The sequence below is a fragment of the Populus euphratica genome, unplaced genomic scaffold (genome assembly GCF_000495115.2).
Source record: "Populus euphratica unplaced genomic scaffold, PopEup_1.0 scaffold9.1, whole genome shotgun sequence".
Classification (NCBI taxonomy): domain Eukaryota; kingdom Viridiplantae; phylum Streptophyta; class Magnoliopsida; order Malpighiales; family Salicaceae; genus Populus; species Populus euphratica.
In genome coordinates this window covers 1,519,987-1,540,530 of record NW_011499857.1, presented here as the reverse complement: position 1 = coordinate 1,540,530, position 20,544 = coordinate 1,519,987, and the positions used below count along the sequence as shown (strand labels likewise).

Sequence of the window (20,544 nt, the reverse complement as noted above, 5' to 3'; positions counted from 1 at the left end):
TCCCTACACTTCTAGGCCAATTTTTTACAAGGAAAACGAGAATTAAAAAAAGAACAAAAAACCTTTGCTACAATAGAGCAGCAGAAATTATCAAATACCTCAATTTTCCTCATCTCGGCTTCTGTTTTTGCTTTTTGATGATTCTCCCATGCTTGAATTTTCATCTCTTCACGTTTAAACCTGAAGAATTGCAAGTATTCCTCTTCAAACCACATGTTGAAAATTACTAAGCAAGTATTACCCAAGTAAAAGTACTTGAGTCCTTTATATAGATTAATGACATGAAAATCTAGCAGACTGGACTGAAAAAGTGTAAACTTTTCAGATAAATCTATTTCCTTGCTTGGCAAACATTATCTATCCTATAGGGATTTCTACAAGTAAAGCACAGTAAATACTTTCTAGGGGCCCATGAGGAAATGTACTGTTTTGCTTCTTCTGGAGTAAGCAAAGCATATCACATTGGACGTCACCAAAGTATTCTTTCACCTAAACCTCGTTTAAGATATTCCACAAATTTCTATGTTGTCCAACAGAAATACATCCACCTAATTTCTATTGTATGTGTATAACTAACATTATGCCATGTCAAGGAAAGGGTGAAGATCAGTCAAGTTCCGTAACTTGCTAGAATCCATTATGTTGAGCAATTTATACCATGTCAGGTTTCAAAACTTGAAATGCATACATAGTATGATGTTTGCTTATATGTTAGAGACGTCATGTTATAGGTCAGTGATAAGAAAACAAGAGGGGATAAAAAGAAAGGAAAGGAATTTTTTAATTGATGGCTTATAGTGAAAATACCTGGCCGTGTACTTGGCTTTCTCTGCCTCCTCCCATGCTGCTGCACGTGTTTCAATCACATTTGTACTCTGTTGATCAGCTCCTATAGTTTTCAGTGAAGTGGATGCATCCTTATCCTCCTCCTCTTTGCTAGCCCAGGCTGCAATGTTCTTTTTACCTAGCTGCGTCCCCAGAACCATTATTTCTCTTCTGGTTTTCATTTGTAGCTCCTTTTCAGACAATTCCTTGTTTGGATTTTGATGGTCATTGAGAGGATTTGATGGAGATGAAGTCGGTGCAGCTCTGCCAGGAGTTGATGGCCTAGAAGAAGTTGGACTAAGAATTGGTGTTGTTGCTCTCACTGGAGTTCCTGTCCTGGAAGGCTCTTGACTAGCAATAGGAGTCATTTCCGTACCCATATCTCTCATTGATACAGATCGAGCAGTTGAAGGAGGCGGAATAAATGTAGTTGCACTGTGTATGGCCAAAGATGAATCATGCCTGCTGAGACTGACTGCAAGGAAAAAAAACAAAAGGAATATGACATTCGTTCTTCAAATATTATTTGGTACGACTGTATGCATGGATGAGATAAAAAAATGTCATAATACTTTCTTCTAGGCTGAAGGATGTTAACATAAAAACTGAAGAACTAAAAACCCAACACTTTTCAGACTTTCTACAGCTGCACGTAATACTAGTTTTGTTTTTTCTCCATATTTTCATGCTTGTACCGAAATGAAAAAAATATCAATTTACTATAGAAGAATATTGAATCTATCAGTTTCTACCAAAAACTTCTCATGAAAAAAAAAGGAGGCTAGGCCCATTATCTCTAGTAGCATCGTCACATCATACAGCCAAAGGCAACTCCAATTTAGGAGAATTTGTTATGGAACCTGGAAAAATAATTTAGAGGAGAAATTGAAATCAGAACCATGCTCCCAACCAAATTAAAAATAGTCTTAACAAAGTGCAGCTATACCACCTTCTTGCTCTCATCCACAAATTTTTATGGTTAATGGAATAAATAGAAACTGGAAAGGACCCGCATAGAATGGGAGAGAAACAGTGTTTGCAATAGGAATCCTTTTAAGCTACCCAAACAGCTCCTTTAAGTCAAGAGCAATTTGAATAATAAAGAAGTTTTCATTAAATGGCCAGAGTTTGGAAGGAAACTTGGGAAGTAATGCCAGAATCCCTACCATCCTCCATATTCATTATTGATAAAGCATGGATATTGACTCATGTTGTGTTTCAGACAGGTGAATCACCCAATTATCAAATTAATATACCATGAGATCATTACTGGTTTCACAAGATCCCTTATCCAACTACGTTTAACAACTAACATAGTGAATCACATTTTAATGTGTTGCAGAATAGAAAGTGTAAGCACCACGGAGCACAAAATAAATTACTTGCAGAACAAGAAGCAAAACACAAATACTGTATCAATTGCAGAACATGATTAAGCATATGAAACAAACTCAGAAACAGTTATTTCTTACTAGCTGATTGTCCAACAGAATTCTCAATCATAAGCACAGGCTTGCCATAAGAATCTGCTATTGGGTATGAATCAGCCTCCCAACTTTTAAGTCTTTGTACACCAGTTTCCTTCTTGGCTTGACTAGTATCAACCCGTTTTGTATCCGGTTCTTCAAATGTAACCACCTTTTGTTCTGGAACTTCTACAACAACCTTGGTAGAAGGTTGCCGACTCAGAACATTACCCATCTTCCGCAGTCCTTGTCCACCTTGCACCTGAGCCTGCCCTGTTTTAGGCAGGTTCCAAGTGGGGCTTGCAATCCACTTCTGGGCATCATCCCATTTCGATGGTGCTGGTTTTGAGAATGGAGCAAGGGGCACTCTTTGTGGGGCCCGCTCAGCCTTCTGAAAATCAAAAATCGAGTAGGGCATAATTGCAGTATCATGACCACTGTCGTAATCTAAAGATTGGACTTCCTGGCTCCTAATTCTTGAATTGGCAAAAGAGTGATCCTTCAATCTACCACCATCACCAACCATCTGTGATGCCGACCTGGAATCAACTGTAGCTGAAGTAAAGTATTCGGGAAGTACACTAACAACATCTACATCTTTGCAATTATCAGAACTGCTACCACCTACACACATTAGGAGATATTGATTCAAGTTTGCTCTGAAATCTTCCGTTCTTATAAAATAACAAGTGCAGAAACATAATCCAATTGGATCCCTTAATTACATCTTTAACGCCTTGCCTAAACCCCCCACCCTTTTCCAATAGAAAAAGAAAACAAATCACAGACAGACATGTTGGAACAGACATGTTGGAGAATAAAAAAGGGGGAGAGGCTTCTCGCCTACCAGTTTCATCAAGATGATTAAGTTGAGATCTGAAGGCGTAAGCAGATTCAAGTTCTTCTTCTTGTTGCTTTCTCCTCTTTTCCACTCCCAACAACATACTTCTCAGTTTCCCCGGCGACAATCCTCCTCCACCCTAATTTCCACCCCAGATTACAACTAAATCAGTAATGCGAATCTTTCCTTTTTTCTCAAAAAAAAAACACAACTGTTGGGTTTGGAGTGAATGTGGGTGACAGATCAAAGGCTGAGAGAAAAGACAGATCATTATTTTTTTGAAAAGGAAATTGTAAGCAATAAATAAAATACATTGGGTGAAGAGAGAGTATTGAAGAAAGAAAGAAAGAAAATGATGATGAATCAATAAGTACCTGAGGCTTTTCGATCCTTTCGTAATCCATTGTTTCTTAACGCTAAGCTATTTCAGGCAAAAATCATACTGTTTGGTACATTGTGTGTGCTGTTTGCCTTCCTGTGCTTGCTTTGGCTTCACTTCTGTTACTCAGGCTGGAGAACGAGGAGTCATTTCAGCTGACGAATGTCGGAGTTTGGACCTCTACTCTGATGTAGACGGAAAAGCAAGTAGGGCAGCCTCTGCAAAAAGAGTATCACACTGTACCCTACACAGTGTCTGATCTCCCTGGGATTGTTCTTGGACTCTGGTCAAAATATAGAGACACTTTTCAAGAGTTTTTTCAAGCAAAAAGTATTTTTCGATATGCAATGTGTTTTTCTTTGAATTTTTTTTGGAATCTGGTCAAAATATACACTCTTTTAAATAGTTTTTTTCCCTTATTAACATAATAGCAAAAATACCTGTTAACATAATAGTATCTTCTAAACTAGGATTGTTTACAGAATATTTTTTAATTATACAACTAATATAGTACATGCGCGAATACAATGGAGTTTCGAATTATTTTTTTTTATCCTCTTCTTATTTATCTTTTCATCCCTATTCTCCCTCCTTTCAAGAACTGCTCTCAACCTCACCCACTCGATCTCTCCCTGCACCGTGACAAACCTTCTTGCCCTGTATTACTCTTTTTCTCTCTCGTCAGCACCTTCAAGACCTTTATTTGATCAATTTGAGGTATAGTGAAAAAATCAACGAATTAGGTTTGCATGGATTATGTTGGTGTTAAGAGTTGTGTTAATTGTAAGATATGTTAATTGGCTTCAAATGACCCCAGTTGGGTTGCTTAATTATGTTGATTTGATTTGTATGAATTATAGTTTTATTGATTATGTTTAGGTTTATTGATATTTTGATAAAATTTTGATAAATTTGCTATGTGGATAAATTAGCATTGTTTTTTATTGTTTTTTTCACATAATATATCTTCTGTAATGAAATTATTATGTTATTGAAATGGTGTCATCACTTAAACCACTATCGTGTTATTTAAAAAAACACAATGCTAGATATTATTACTAGGATGCTATGCTGGATATTGTTATGAGAGGGTAATTCTCAATTAGAGCCCGGTAATAGTATTTTTTAACACGCTACAAATATTCCTCTAAGTGAAAAGTTTAACTAAATCAATTATTTGTTAGGGTTAGATGGTTTGGGGGAGATGTTTACGTATTTTATCCAAAAACCAACATTTGTAAATTTATGTAAATTTTAACTGAGATTCACATGAGTTTCATCATATACACGCTTGCTCAACTATTTAATTTGCTTAATGTAAATTTATTTTCAATTATTTTTTTTAAATATATCCATGTTATATCTTTTTTATTAATATGATTGTCACGACTAATTTATATACATCTCAATTAATCATATTAATTTTAAAATTAATAATTATATAAATTTTCAATGTCTATGAAAGAAACTAAATCTGTAACCATTAAGAAATAAAATCAAATATATCTATATATATACTTTAGTATGTGGCATGAATATCATATACTAACATATTAATAAAAAATAGCTTAAATTATAAATTAAGCATTCATAGTTTTGAAGTGTGTATTTAATATGGTAATATCTTTTGTAATTATAATTTGAAAAAGTTAATTTAAGAAAAATTATAAATTATTATTTTTTTAATCAAGATTTCTAAAATAATTTTTTTGTGAAATTCATGTAAAACTGCGGTGACATGTTAATTAATTAAATATTTTTAAATTAAAACGGGGACGACAATCTTAGACTAATCTCAGTACACAACCAAAAAAAACCCCTGGTCTTTTTTAAGCATCCTAGTTAATACAATTATTTACGGAGGACAAATCAACTTTTTGATGTAAATCAATCAAGTTTTTTTAATATATAGTTGCAAGGTTCAATGAATCGATTTTTTTTATTTAAAAAAATATATAATAAACCGATACCCTTTTTTTACCAGTGTCAGGGACCTGATCTTACAGGAGACGGACAAGCAGCCAATTAAAAAGGAGAGAGACTTTAATGAAATTCAGAAAATCTTCCCCTGAAAAAATCAATTTTTTTTTTTTAAGTTATTGATTTATTTTTTAACTACACATTATAGTAAATCCCATCACAGACTAACAAAAAATATATCTTGTATAAGCAGGCATTATAGTATACAAAACATGCCATTACATAGAAAACAACAAAATGTGAAAATAATGATTGATCGAGGAGTTCCATTGCTGCTTTGCTGAAGGTGCATGTTACTAACAGGGACCTGTCGTCTCTGTGAGCGACAAACTTTCCACCTCTCTCTTTAATATATTCATGTCCAAATTTTTAATTATCTTTGATTAGAAATATTGTTCGGAAATGTGATGTTGAGTTGGTTTTTAAAGTATTTTTTATTAGAAAATATATTAAAATAATATATTTTTTATTTTTTAAAAATTATTTTTTATATTATCAAGTCAAAATGTTTTTAAATATATATAAAAATAATTTAAATAAAAAAGTACAAATTTAAAAAAAATACCAAATCAAACATATTCCTAAACTGAGGCTACAAGTGGCCAAGACTATCATAATGGGTCCTGCTCGAGGGAAGAGATCCGGTGGGCTTTTGAGCCTCAAACATATCCACTGTGGTGGTTTTTAATACTATTTACCTAATTATTTCAAGTATATTAATGTAAACCTGTAAATTTCACCAAACTTTTCTCTGTCCTCGAAACTGTCATGTAGCATATTCTTTGAATAGGATTTTTTATTTTAAAATATATTAAAATAATATTTTTTAAAATTTATTTTTATAGTAAGATGATTAAAAAAAGTATTAAAAGGAATAATTTAAAGCAGAAAAAATTTAAAATTATAATTAGACTGTAATATTAAACAGGATGTTAAAAAAAACTAGACACTTATGATTAACTAACCTTGATTACGGTTATAGTTTTTTTTATTTTACTATTTTAATCCCGTAGCATGAAATTTAGTGAAAATGATCACAAGCTTCATCAAATGCTTGGACGACACTGAACCAGAACCTTGGCCTGGGGGGTTTCAGATCTCGCAAATTACGATATCAAGTCTTCAAAAGGTCAAAAGATTTTGATCGGGGCAAAGTATACTGGCGGCCACCTTTTTCCAGCATGGGATAAAAAGATTTTAATTCCTCCTTAATACTCACCGAAACGTATAATCTGTATATTGTTGCTCACAATTTATCTCCTAAAGCCCTCCTCTCTGACCTCGAGTAGAATTTGGTATATGTTAATAATATTTTTTTATTTTTTAAAATTATTTTTAATATCAGTCCATTAAAACAATCTAAAAAATACAAAATATATTAAATTTTAATAAAAAAATTATTATTTTTAAATATAATTTATACTGTATTTTCAAAACAGTGTAGTAGGAGACAGCAGTAAAAATTCCAATGTCACGAACCACTGTGCCTTTTCCTGTACTAGAAAATCTGCCAACAAAAAGAATAGTCCAGAAATTGATGTATAGACAAATTAATTACACATTTACCAGCGAACATTACGTCCTTTAAATGCATACATAATTAGAATAACTCCCACTGTATCCAGGCTTGGCGAGAAAAAGAAATACAAAGAGTCACAACAAAAGAAACGGAATTAAAAAATGAAAATGAATGAAAATGAAGTAAACGAGCACAGAGGAACCAAAAAGCAGCCAATGATCAGGCGGCATCAGCATGGGAGAAGCAGCACCCGATGTTGAAAAGAAAACAGAAAAAAAAAACAAACAAAGAAACCATGGCCAGAACACTAGCATTATACATTGCAATTTATAAACACAGGCCTCAATTCCTCTCCCCGGTACAATTAAAAAATTAACATACATCATAATTCATCAAATTTAACAATTCAATATTCATAATTGAACACAATCAAACTTAATATGGCATTTTATTATATTTAAAATAAATTTATAATTTTTAAAACATTAAAGTATGTAATCTAATTAAATATAAAAATCACTTTAGCTAGTTAATGGATTTATAACGCATGAGGACGAGTTTGCACCTCTCCAAATCATTCAACTAGAGGATGGGCCTATAACACCCGTGTAGAAATCAGCACCAAAATTGCCTTAACTTGTAAATAAGTTTGGAATACTTCTAGATGAACATGTCTCTTTAACTACATGCCCCCATTCATGATAAACCATCTTATTTTTTTTTTACTATCGCTTTGAGCTCCGCCTCCTCATGTCCAATGTGACACAAATTTAATGAATAGTTGTCAAAAACATGGGTGATCTCATTAATACCTTCATAAATAGTGGATGTTACTCTCCAAGCCTCTTGTAATAAGAATTAAATCTAATAAATATAGAAAATAATTAGCACCCGCTATCTATACAAGCAATAATCATCATTTTAAAAGTCTCATATATAAAAATATTACACACCAAACAATTCTATTTTGAATATAAGTGGTTGTAATGCGTTGAATTATATGAATATCTTAGAAAATATATCAATGTAGGTATAATAAACTAGCATGTGATGGAAAGATACCATCTCGTGCAAATATCTAGATCAGTTATTGGATATTGTTTCATAAATAGCTAATCTCTCATAGCATTCCAAAGATCTAATGATTGAGTGCAACATATAACTAGTATCAACATAATTCAGGATGTGTCGAGACAGGTCAAATTATCATATTACCCAATAAAAGCAATATATCTTAACCATGTTAGAGCAATGTAGTAAGGCTTGCATTAACCACCGAGCATTCCCCGTCTAGTATACAAGCGATCTTAATTATATCAAGTTTTTTGTATAAAACATCCATACAACATCTCAGTACACGAAAAACATTACAAAACAAGTCAAGACTAGAAAATTAACACCCAAATAATAAAAAATACATTATTAAAAAAATAACAAGTAAGATTGTTATGCATCCAACTCATCATAGTAGAATTCATAAACGTTAATAATGTTTAAAATAACATGTTTAGCCCCATTCTGCATGACATGACAAGCCATAAAATTAGTATATTTTTTTCTCCATTTAATTTATAAAAATAATGTGTTGTTCAAAATTTACTATTACTTAGATCCCATATGTAATTTGCCTCAAAATGTTAAGCTCAAACATATTATTGCCTCAACTCTATAGGCGTTTGATATAAAGATGCTATCATAACCAAAATTATATTAATTTATATTTAAAGTTTCAAGTTAGTTCTTGAAATATAATTAATTACCATAAACAAAGTAAATTCTTCAATGGAAAATATTTAAAATAAAGTTATATATAGAAAAATAGTAGGTAACCAGTTGCTTGTCTCCTTTTTTTTATATATGTCTTGCATGATTGTCGGTATAGATGTGTAAACATGCGCCAAGCTATAGTTAAAAATGGACTAAAAATCCTCAAATAATGTTAGGAAAAAAATAGCATTGCATTGCATGTAATACCAATAAAGACGAGCCCCTAGAATATATGTATTATATACGCTCAAGCATATTCAACCAACTAGTTTTCTGTCACATCCACTAGGAGGTCTTGAATTCAGTTACCAACAATGTCAATTTTATGAGTTTTGCTTTTATAATCACTGGTTGAAGGTCTACGTTCCCAATACTCAACCACGTATATCATCTCTATCAATCAACAATCTATATCCTATTATTGTGATGTTGTTTATCAAGAGATCAATTAACATGGCGAGGGAGAGGAAAAAACTTGTTATAGCAGGGAAAGATAGGAGGGAATCTCGCAGTGGTAGAGGGGATATGTCGCAGCAGAAAAAGAGCAGTAGGGTTTTGGGTAGCAGTGTGTTTGCAGGGGTGGTAAAATAAAAGTATTCTTAGATTAGTTTATATGGGGAATGGAGGACATAGTTGTAAGCCTTACATGCGAGTGATAAGTCGCATATGAGGTTTGTGGCTTGTCAAATTGTATTATTTTTAAAAAAATATTATGTGAATAGTTTTACTTTACTAATTTTTTTACCATGCTAAAAATAAAATAAAAAACTCCTAAACACTTGAATAGACTAGATTGAAAAACAACACCACTAGATAGAAAGAAAAAACAAAGAATTATAAAAAAAATAATAGCAGCAACAACACCGAAAAAAAATAAGATAAGGAAAAGACACAAGTCAACATAATAAAATTTATTTATTTTATAAGTTTGAGTTTTTTTATATCAACAAAATACTTATATGATTAAACTGGTGTTAACATCTATATTAACAAAAAAAAAATTTAACTATTTCTTTTGTAACTTTTGAACACTCCTTTCTTCTACTAGTCGACTAATTGGTTTCGAAATTAGGAAGAGTCATGCTTTTTTTTTTTTGTTCATTTTGCAATTTTTTTAAAAATTAAAACGGGTTTTGACGGAGTTAAGCGTAAATTCACAAGCTCAACCGAGTTGCAATTTTTTTTAACATGGGGCTCCAGCCCCAGCAAGAAAGTGGATTAATTAGACCCGGTCGACAAACCGGGCTAAGTTTAGTAATTGCGGATAATTAATGTAAGATTTAACGTGCACTTATTTATTAATCCTAGAAGAAGATAGCTGAGTTGGAGGCACGTGGCGCGGGCGAAGAGTGCCAAATCAGCCGAAGCTTAGAATGACGCCTTTTAAATCCGCAAACTCATCCAAATACCATCGGCGACAGCCAGTACGGTACAAGGCGTATTTTCCAGAAAAAAACCTCATAAAATCAATCACCTCTGTTCTCCCACCCATTTTATCTTTTCTTTTCTTTTTTTGTCGGCGGTTTTTCACTACAATTTTCTTTATAGCAAACTTCTTCTTAATAAAAACAAAAATAATCCGAAAAAACGAAACAAAATAACGTGATCAGATTCCATTCTCAGCTCCTAACAAGAATTATTCAAAGCAAAAGAAAGAAAAATCGAGTCGCTTATTTCCTTCTCCTTTTCAATTTGGTTTTAAAAAAGGAAACAATCGGCATAAATCAATATCTCCGTGGAGCAATGGATAAAGGCAGCAGCGGAGCAGAAATGGCTGGGACGGTGATTTCTTTCAAATTGGAAGAGGCCTCGAGTTGGTGGCACGATATTAATGAATCACCGTTCTGGCAAGATCGCATCTTTCATGTCCTGGCCACCCTCTACGGTCTCGTCGCCGCCGTTGCTTTTGTACATTTGCCACACCTTCCTCTCTTTTTGTTAATGTCTGTATTAAATTAGCACCATGTCATCTATCTTTTGTTAATCTATGCACGCGAACGATGAGATATAGGAATTTCTAGGGTTTTAAATTGATGGATGGAGAGGCATGGAATTTGAATTTGTTTGATTGTATTTTTAGATTCAATTGATAAGGATACAATTGAGAGTTCCGGAATATGGCTGGACTACGCAGAAGGTTTTTCATTTTCTCAACTTCCTCGTGAATGGGGGTTTGTATTTCAATATTCTCAAAGCAAACAAATATGCTTTCCATTGTGATTTTATCATGTTATGTTGACTGAGGTTTCTTCTTCTTCTTCTTCTATATGGCAGTTCGATGTCTACTATTTGTTTTTCGCCGGAATGTAGAAAGCATCCATCCACCGGTATGGGGGTGCTCGACTTTTACGTCTCCCTCTCTCATTTGTAACTTAATTGGTTTACAATGATTACTAATCGGTAAACTTGTTCATTTCTGTTGCTCAAGATTTTCCAACATATCCTCCTTGATTTCCCAAGTCTAGCATTCTTCACCACATATGCGCTTCTGGTTCTGTTCTGGGCAGAGATTTACTACCAGGTTGAGTTTCACTTGCAGTTCAGTTTATCAATTTTATGTTTGGTTCAAATCTGTTATGACTTGACATATTTTAAACAGGCACGTGCGGTATCTACTGATGGACTCAGGCCAAGTTTCTTTACAATTAATGCGGTGGTTTATGCCATTCAGGTGAATTTTCTTTCCATATTTTTGCTATTAATCCAGGTGAAGGGGGAGGATTGAAAGTCAAATTCTTTCTATGTGAAAGCTAGTAAGCTTCATTCAAGGAATGCTATGTACTGTAATATTGTTGCAGTTTTTCTCCCGTATTCAGCTAATCTTTTCAAATGTTATTGAAGTGTGTGTTAAGGTTAAACCCTTAACCAGGAATATTCTTAAGATGACCTCACAGTAACTTTGTATAAACTAGATAGTGCAATTTAGATTATTTGGATGACCAGTGTAAATACTGCTTCTTTTCCATGCAAAGGAGATACTTTTCTTTTTTACCTTATTTGCCAAAGTGCCGTCTAATTATTAATGTTTTAATTATTCAGAGTCAGATACATGAAAAAAAAATAATTGAGGTTTCCATTTCTCATCCCATTAGTGGAACGAGTGTCCCTTCTGGAGATGCCTTTCTGGTTTTACATCTTATGTTGGGATATAAGCTATAACCTTTGTCCGATGCCAAGTGCTTGATGCAGTAGAAGCTGTAAGATAAACTAAGACATTGGGCGTGTTTGCATCAGCAAGAATTTGAGGCTATTATGGCTGATTTCAATTTTGTTGGGTTTGGTAAAGAAAAAGTACTCAGAAGAATTCAGAGCATTTGTCATTTTACTAGCTAAAAATTAGTGAAGGGCTGCATTAAAGCAATAAGAAAACTAAACTTTGCAAAGAGCAGGAAATAAAAGGGGAGAATAGAAAATAATCTTTATTAGTGGTTTCCAGAAAAATCTTTATCATATTCTTTGCCACTGAATCTGTGAAATGATGCATCAAACATCCACATGGTATGGCTATATGCACTGCAGGCCAATTGCTAATTGCTTTTACACACACGTGCATTCTCTTTCAAAGGATGCTTGTATAAGCCATAATAAAATGCTACAGTTTTCATATAGAGCCATGATGTGAAATAAAAAAGCTAGTGGTTTACAAGCACCTAGCTCAGGAAAAATCTTCTAAATGCATACCTTACTACCTTCTAGGTTCCTCCAAAGAGAATTTCAAAATTGTCCAGTGTCTTATTGTTTGCATATTTAAGTACAACCACATGCTCCAGAACCCGACATCAATTTTCTGTTTCTTTTTTCTTTTATTCAAGTACTTTAAAAATTCACTTTGAAGTTTATGTAAGCAAACTAGATTAAGCCTTGGTGCTTTTGTACTAACTTGCCATTCATTTCAACTATTATATCTGGCCATGGTTATGCCTGCGATAGCTTTAGCTATTGCAAACCTAGTCTAGCATGCTAGACTGTCCTATCAGCTGGTTTCCCATTGTCTGAAAATTCTGAGTTGGTGAATGTCAATCATAATGACATGACATTTGCAGGCTCTTAACACCACTTTCCTTTGCATAGCAGCATTCCTAAGATTCATTGAAGGATTGAGAATTTTGTGTGATACATTATGCACTATCTATTCATTTTACCCTTTGAAGTTGTTCCGTCATTGCATGACTGTTGCCAAATTCTTTGCATGCCTGGTGTCTGTTTGTTGGTTCTTTCTATGGGTACACTGGTTATTGCTGTATTGAGCCCTTTGCAAATTGACCAGTATGATTGGCAACATATTAGCTTCAACTTTGATTCTTTGATTTAATCGACTCCAGATTGCTATGTGGTTGGTGTTGGCTTGGAAAACTATTCCAACTGTTGCCATCCTATCAAAGGTGTTCTTTGCAGGTTCTTTACTTTACACCCTGAGCTTCTCTACATAATTGGTAATTCTCTAGTGGTAATTCAGACAATTTGTTCTTAACATTGATATCCTTGGCAGGTGTGTCTTTGTTTGCAGCTCTTGGTTTTCTACTCTATGGTGGAAGGTAACCCACTTTTGTTTTCTTAATGCATATATTCTTCATGCATGAACAAGATGAATACATGCAGCACTTCATATAGGGTGTCAGCACTAGGAAAATTTATAAATTGTATATTTTCACTCTGCGAATGCTATAGGTGGGTTTGGATTGAACCCCAAAGTATGCAAATGGCAACAGATTTGTTTATCAGAATACTGTAAAGCCATGGACACCACTTTAGTTTCCCAGTACTAAATTACTGTCAATGACACTCAAAGTAGTGGATTTCCCTTGGTTATGGTATCATTCTTGCATTGACACCAAATAGTGTCAGCTACTTTTGGTTTGGCAGTTTGGCCAATCCATTGCTTTAATCGGTATAGGTTCAGATATCCATTAAAATGCAACTGTTCAACTTGTCAACTGCTATTTCCTTGTGACATCATATTTCCATCTGGAAGTTTCAGCTCCATGTTAAATGGCATGCCAAATCCATGACAATGCTGTGTCATTTCACTATTCCCTTAACCTGGAATGAGGCTCAAAAGTAGATTTATTCCAGGTCTAAAATGGATTTGTAGTTAGCTGCTACTTTTTGGTGGGGGTTGGTTAGGATGGCAGCACCTTTTTTTTCCTAAAAAGTAGAAAAGAACAGCCACTGGAGTTCTTATAAGATATATTTCATAGGAAGTGCCCACTGCAATTTATTTTGACCTGATGGAATGGGATTTTCCTCTGAGTGAGTTCTGGTGGAATTTCCTAATAAAGGGACCCTGCTGGAGCAATATTTTAGGCGTTTTGATTGTTGCTTAAGTTGTGTCAGTTTTTTCATGTTTCACCCTGCTTGGTGGGAGTTCAGCCACTGCTCAGTAAATCATATTGGGTCATGGGAATCAGATGCTATCCGTATCCTATCCCACCTGCTATCTTTTTTGACTCTCCTGCTTCCTCTGGAGGAAGTGGGACACTAAACACATTCAAAAAAAAAAAAAAAAAAAAGAGGGATGGGGATTCCTTCATCTCTGCTGCTGCACTCAGATCTGGTTAGCAAGATCGATCATCCAACTTTTCTATGATGTCTCCTGTTGTTATGATCCTCATGCTATTCATGTAGTGCATTTTGATCATCTTACTTCTAGGGTAATGGTTCATAAACTGGATCCTTTATGAGTCCAGTCGTTGTTCTGTTTTTCATGAAGTGGGCTGAGATGAAGTGTTAGTTGCTTGGGGCCACTTCAAAAGTCTTATGAGGATGCCAGTGGTTGCATACTTATCTATACTCATTGTACTGTCTTTCTTCTAATTGCATTAGTTTGTGTTTGCATAGTTATGCAATATGATGAACTTGTATGTGATAGCCTCTTAGCATGTACCTTTGATTTCTCTTTTTGCTTGGTTTTCATTCTCCTAGAAGATACGCTTCTTATGAAAGAATCTGTACTCTGAATTGTCATCTTGTGGCAGGCTCTTCTTGATGTTGCAGCGATTCCCTGTGGAATCCAAAGGGAGGCGTAAGAAATTGCAAGAGGTAATTATATTTAGAAAGTGCTGTCCTGTAAATCTAGCAGCCAGAGTTTATAGCTTCATGATGTGTTAGACTCTCAGTTAACCAAAGTGTTTATTCAATGATTCAGATTAAACAAGATCCTCAAACTTAGATGTACAATCTAAACTCATTTGAATCTCTTATTATGCATCTACCCTGAGACTCCACTATCTAGGGTCCCTGCTGTGGCAGGAAATATTTTCCTTTACAAACTATATGGTTTTCTTCTTTCAATACATTACTGTCTGCGGTTTTTCATTTATTTGAGTGTTTTTTCTGTCTGGCTTCTGAACAGGTTGGCTATGTAACAACCATATGTTTCTCATGCTTCCTTGTTAGATGCATTATGGTGAGTTTGTATTCACTTTCTCCAGATTCTCTTTTCTACCCTTGACTATGTGGGAATTATGCCTTGTATTGGATATAGAAGTTTTAAAATGGTCAGTTAAGTGCTTACATGAGAAGGGAAATGCTAGCAGCAGTCACTTTGACAGCTGCTTGTGACACTCTCCCAGAATCAACAGCCATGTTGCCAATAATTTATAAATGTATTACTGGACACTGGTTTGAATATATATATATATATATATAAGTCACTTTGACAGCTGCTTGTGACACTCTCCCAGAATCAACAGCCATGTTGCCAATAATTTATAAATGTATTACTGGACACTGGTTTGAATATATATATATATATTAACACTGTTTTCTTTCTGAGATGTAAACTGTTGGCTATTAAATCAACATTTCTCAAATCTGCTTTAAGATGCATCAACCTTCACAGAGACGATCAGTTTACAAATTAAAACCGCTGAATAACCTTGCAAATTAAGATGCATCATCGTTTCATTCAAGCTTAAACAATGAATCCAGCCGTCAAATAAGTACTATGCTAAAGTTCTTGTTGAGCATAATGAAACTTCAGATCAAACGGTGATGTTGAACTCAAAACTGAAAATAAAATGAATGTTGTCGATTCCAAATAAGATACAGCCATGACAAAAAAGAACTGATTTCTCTAACTGTAAAGTTCTTTTAAGGGAGAGGTTTTTTGAGAGATCAACCAAAGACAAAGAAACTTAAATAGTGGGAAATGTTTTTGGTCTGGGACATTGGAAGAAGATTAAAAGAAGCTAGGGATTGGGGAGGGCAAGAGTTAGGAGTCTTGAGACAAACACAGAGGATTCATCCTTTTCTTTTCAATTTTCTTACAATTTTATTTTTAAGAGGGAGATAAATATGAATTGATCGATGTTTAACTGGTTGTGCCAATACCTTTTGCTATTCTTTTGCAACGTGGACTCTTATATTGAGCAAGTGTTCCTAGCAGTTTTCACCATGACTGCTGCTAGCATTCCTTTACATGAGAATTGGAGTCTATATTTCTGTTTAGCTATCCTAAATGACAATGTTTATTGTAAATTAGTTACCCCTGACAGTCTCATTCATTTTGCTGAGACCTGAAGCTCTATTTATTCCATCTCTAGAACTGAAGTTTCTCTAACTATAGTTTTGCACTGCAATTTTCTTATGCTTCAGATGTGCTTTAATGCATTTGATAAAGCTGCAGACCTTGATGTGTTGGATCATCCAGTTCTAAACTTCATATATTACCTGGTAAGTTTGCAATGTGGTCACAAGTCTGTGGCATGTTTTGTTTATCAAAACATATTTTTTTTTAAAGGCTGTTCCATGATGGTTTCCCCACGGGATAGCTAAATGTAAAGTCAAAGGTGCAAACACACACACATGACATGGAGAAATTCTCGGCTGCTTGCAATGTTTGCTGGTTTATGAATAGAAGATATCTGGATCTATAGATGTTGGGGTGTTTGAAAATGATATGAGTTTGGTATTCCTAAATGTACCTTGTTTGAATGATCAGCTTTGCTGGAATGTTTATATCAAATGGTACTTTTGAGGTGGCTTGGCATTATATCTGATTGTGAAAAATAATTTGTGAACTTAGAATTCTTTAAGCTTTCAGAATTTGAATAGAATCATGGATGACAGCTGTGCATTCATGAATATCCGAAGGTGGTTGTTAGAAGTTCTCGAAGAACAATGCTCATGATATGCCTTTGGTCCTAGGATTCCTTATCTCATTGCCATCCTTTACATTGTTCATTGATTCCTGTTTGAAGTGGACTTCTATGTCTTGGCTCTCTTTTTTTAGTTTTTAAATTTTTTTGGTTCTTTATCAAATTTTGTGAGTTGTGTATCTATGGCATGCTTTAGAGTACTGATTGCATTTTTCTGCTGTTTATTTTTGCACTGCTAAGTATAGTCTCTATCTACCTCTTAAGTGTGTGCTTTTGATTTGTCTGTATTTCAACGTTTTATTTGCAGCTGGTGGAGATTTTACCTTCTTCATTGGTTCTTTTCATTTTGAGGAAATTGCCTCCAAAACGTGGTATCTCTCAGAATAATTCCTTACGTTAACAGAATTGGAGGTAAGTGTATGATGGAATGGAATTCTCAAGAATGGCTTATATGCTTCCATTCACTTTGGAGATGTCATTGCCTGTCATACTAAGACAAGACAAGGGATAGCCATTGTTGAGTTTTTGTTATTTTGGAGTCTGCAAGCTAATTTTATGGAATGCAAAATGTCAATTGTTCATGGTAGGAGGCCATGGATGTGCTGAAAAACTAATGACCTTCTAAGTACTTGACTGTGTTACAGTTAGTGTTCTGTTCTAATCTGTGCTGGCTGCATGTCTTATGCTTGGTGCTCTGTTGTTTCTATAACTTTGCAAGCAACCATGCACGAGAAATAGTGGAAAAATTGTTTGTTGTGCCTTCGGCTTGTGCTGTTTCTTATACTGGATCCGTCAAATGTTCTTTGTTCTCTCTTAGTTTTGTGAGTGGATGGATATTCTTTCCTAGGTCTAACCTTTTATATATATAAAAAAATTGTATAATTGTTTGTCCAAACAAAACAAGCCTTAAAATCAAGCTAATTGCTCTAGAAAGTTGCAGTTAGCAGACAGAGATATAAATCGAGCTCATGGAAAATTTCAGTTTTTGAAAGTTTCATAAATATCTCATGGAAATTCTACAAGAAGCATCCATGAAAATTATCTACAGCTGGGAAAAGAACGAACCTGGCAAATTTCCTGTGCAAGAACATGCCTCTGAACCGGGGAGGCTCTCTTCACTTTCTCCCTATGCTGGGCTGTGATTCATTCATTAAGCTAAAAGATTTCCTTTCTGATGAGTTTGGTCTCATCGAAAGGAGTTAATAGATTTATGAAGGTTGACTGGCAGATAGATGTCCGTTTGGTTTCCAGCTCTACCTATCCGGTCCTGGCAACATTTTGAACGGTAGGTTTTCAGTTATTTTCTCAGCAGCATTTACCGCTCGTAAGACCCAACTAGGTTAACACGAATGTGATTGTAGTCTCGAGCCACGGAAACAAGAAAAATCCCAAGTGTAGAAAAAAGAGAAGATTAAACATGTTTGTGATCGTGAAAAAAATTAAAAATGGTGCCAGGTTTAAAGGAAGCATGCTTATTTGGGGTAGGATGAGAATAAAATTTGAGGAAATAGAATAATTGCATGCTGTCTATATAGAGAATTTATTTCCTGCTTGTTAATCTGTAAATGCACACATTGATTGAGTTGCAGAAAACCGCAACATGTCGAAATAACACAGTTTTGTAAACTCTCTAATCCCACATTATGTACCTTTTAAATTAATTGTTTTTTGGTGTCTTGAATTGTTTTTATGTGCTAGTATTAAAAATAAATTTAAATAAATAAAATAATTATTATTTTAATATTTTTTCAAATGAAAAAATAATTTGAAAAACAATTCATATCATAATACCAAACCTTGCCAAAGATACAGGCAAAACCTTTCTCTTTTTAAAAGAAGTTGTGCATTTTTTTAAAATGGAATTAGCTTGTATAAACATGGGATTTTGGCACCATTCAATAAGATTTTGTTTTTTGATTAATTGAATGCATGTAGAAGATGGGTTGTTAATTGAAGACAAGTAGAGAACATATTAAAAATCAATGGTTAACATATTATAAACGTGTCAATATATATATATATATATATATATATATATATAATAAAAACAGGTCAATTGATTCTTTTGTAAATGTCAATATATATATATATATATATATATATATATTAATTTCTAATATTAACATATCAAAACCATAAAAAAATCTAAAAATAGATGAATTTAATATTTTTTCAGAACAACACTTTAAAACACAAACTCTACAATAAAACACAATTATAGCTCAAAAGGCTAATGTTGTATCAACCATCAAGAAGTCCATTATTCAAAAGAAAATATATCAAGCCTTGGGAGTCCATTAGATATTGAAAAACAGAGGCTGGACCAATTCTAAAGTACTGTGTTTTTTAAATACGAATAACTATTAAAATTTGTTTCAAGTAATGCTTTAACAGATCTAATTCTTCAAATATGAATGATTATATTTTGAGTCTTCATTTGTTTTTGCATGGTCTTTCTAACGCTAAAGATGATGCGATTATCACTTATCTTAAAATTGAAAAAAAAAAAAAAAAAGGAATGAGAAATCCCTTCATATATAATCGTACTTAGTTTACCATGGATTATATATATATATAGTTAATAATTTAATTACCCAACAGCAAATTAAATATTAGGTGGACGAGGTGTGACGTTCTAAATTTGTTAATTGAGGTCTCCATCAAAAGTAAATCCATCATTTTAACTTGCTTATAAAAGTATTTATGATATGAAAATCATCGTTCAAAATCCAGCACAAGATACCAGTTTCGTCATTGCATGCGTGAGGGCATAAAAGAATTCTCGACCCGATGCATCACTTTCAAAAATGGAGTCGTCATTTTTACGCAAAGCACTACTCCGATTATTCTCGTACTTGGGCCGAGAGAAATTGGATAGAGGCGGTTTCCTCGGCGGGGGTGAAAGGGATGGTTCTGCACGCTAGCGAGAGACAACCTGGGCGATCATTTCTGTGAGTGAAGCTTCGACTACCTGTTCCACTTGGGGTATAAACAAGACATACAAAACATAAGGCAACACGGCACGCCTCCTTTAACTTAATAAATTAGGATCTAGAATAGCATTACAACAACAAAATTGATTATTTTATTTTATATTTTTATATTTTTTTGATGTGATATGTTAAAAATATTTTTTTAAAAAAAAAAATATAACCGAAATAGATGAAACTTAAGAAAACAAGAACATATTATCCAGTTTGCTCTCCATTGTTTCTCCCGTCAATGCCGTATTTTGTTGGCGTTTCAAAGCTCAATTGAACGAAATGGAATCAAACTTGTGAAAAATGAAAAATGTAAATCGAAATAATCTAGATTCAAGTTTTTGTTATCATTTTTTCTTCTAATAGAATATTTCCAATACAGAATTATTCATTTTTAACCGTTTAAAAAGATAAAAAATTGGATATTTTTCATTTCTTATTCACCACTCCCCCCCCAAGTTCATGAATTAATTGGTCATTTATGTAATCTCGGTATGAAGGCTTATCGCTTCCCTTCCAATCACGTTTGTAAAAATAAAAAAAATAAAAAATAAAAATCGTTCTTAAGAGAAAGAAGACTGTTTTGGCAGGAAATGTGGAAATTGCCTTATGTATTAGTAATATGTTGAGCATCTTGCATATTTGTTGATATATATATATATATATATATATATTTTGTATCATGCA

At 33.8% G+C, this 20,544-nt stretch overlaps 2 protein-coding genes and 2 long non-coding RNA genes across 5 annotated transcripts in view; 2 read left to right on the top strand and 2 right to left on the bottom strand.

The window, feature by feature from the left end:
- LOC105123676 (uncharacterized) overlaps window positions 1-49 on the top strand; it is a 1,420-nt gene extending 1,371 nt beyond the window's left edge. The window contains exon 2 of the long non-coding RNA XR_841918.1: window positions 16-49. This is a non-coding gene — a long non-coding RNA (uncharacterized LOC105123676). The remainder of the gene's footprint in view (window positions 1-15) is intronic.
- The window catches only part of LOC105123677 (uncharacterized), a 5,624-nt gene extending 1,769 nt beyond the window's left edge, over window positions 1-3,855 (bottom strand). Inside the window, exons 1-5 of one of the 2 annotated variants that reach the window (XM_011023370.1) lie at window positions 3,507-3,855; window positions 3,139-3,271; window positions 2,298-2,840; window positions 808-1,300; window positions 99-180 (exon numbers count right to left, since the gene is read on the bottom strand). In XM_011023370.1, coding sequence (XP_011021672.1) covers window positions 99-180; window positions 808-1,300; window positions 2,298-2,840; window positions 3,139-3,271; window positions 3,507-3,536 — 1,281 coding nt within the window. In that variant the 5' untranslated portion in view covers window positions 3,537-3,855. Of the gene's footprint in view, window positions 1-98; window positions 181-807; window positions 1,301-2,297; window positions 2,916-3,138; window positions 3,272-3,506 lie in introns of both variants that reach the window. The other variant, XM_011023369.1, reaches the window with a different exon arrangement.
- Window positions 3,856-9,902: 6,047 nt separating this feature from the next.
- Window positions 9,903-17,689, top strand: LOC105123674 (protein TOM THREE HOMOLOG 1-like). The gene is made up of 11 exons (XM_011023368.1): window positions 9,903-10,685; window positions 10,858-10,948; window positions 11,052-11,104; window positions 11,206-11,298; window positions 11,377-11,448; window positions 13,100-13,172; window positions 13,267-13,312; window positions 14,753-14,816; window positions 15,130-15,183; window positions 16,374-16,451; window positions 17,184-17,689. Exons 1-11 carry the CDS (start codon window positions 10,521-10,523, stop codon window positions 17,274-17,276), a joined length of 882 nt encoding a protein of 293 aa, XP_011021670.1. The 5' UTR covers window positions 9,903-10,520; the 3' UTR covers window positions 17,277-17,689.
- On the bottom strand, window positions 12,171-18,110 carry LOC105123675 (uncharacterized). Its single transcript, XR_841917.1, has 2 exons — window positions 17,942-18,110; window positions 12,171-14,778 (listed from the first exon to the last, which is right to left on the bottom strand). It is a non-coding gene; the product is annotated as an uncharacterized LOC105123675 (long non-coding RNA).
- Between the last annotated feature and the right edge of the window lie 2,434 nt (window positions 18,111-20,544).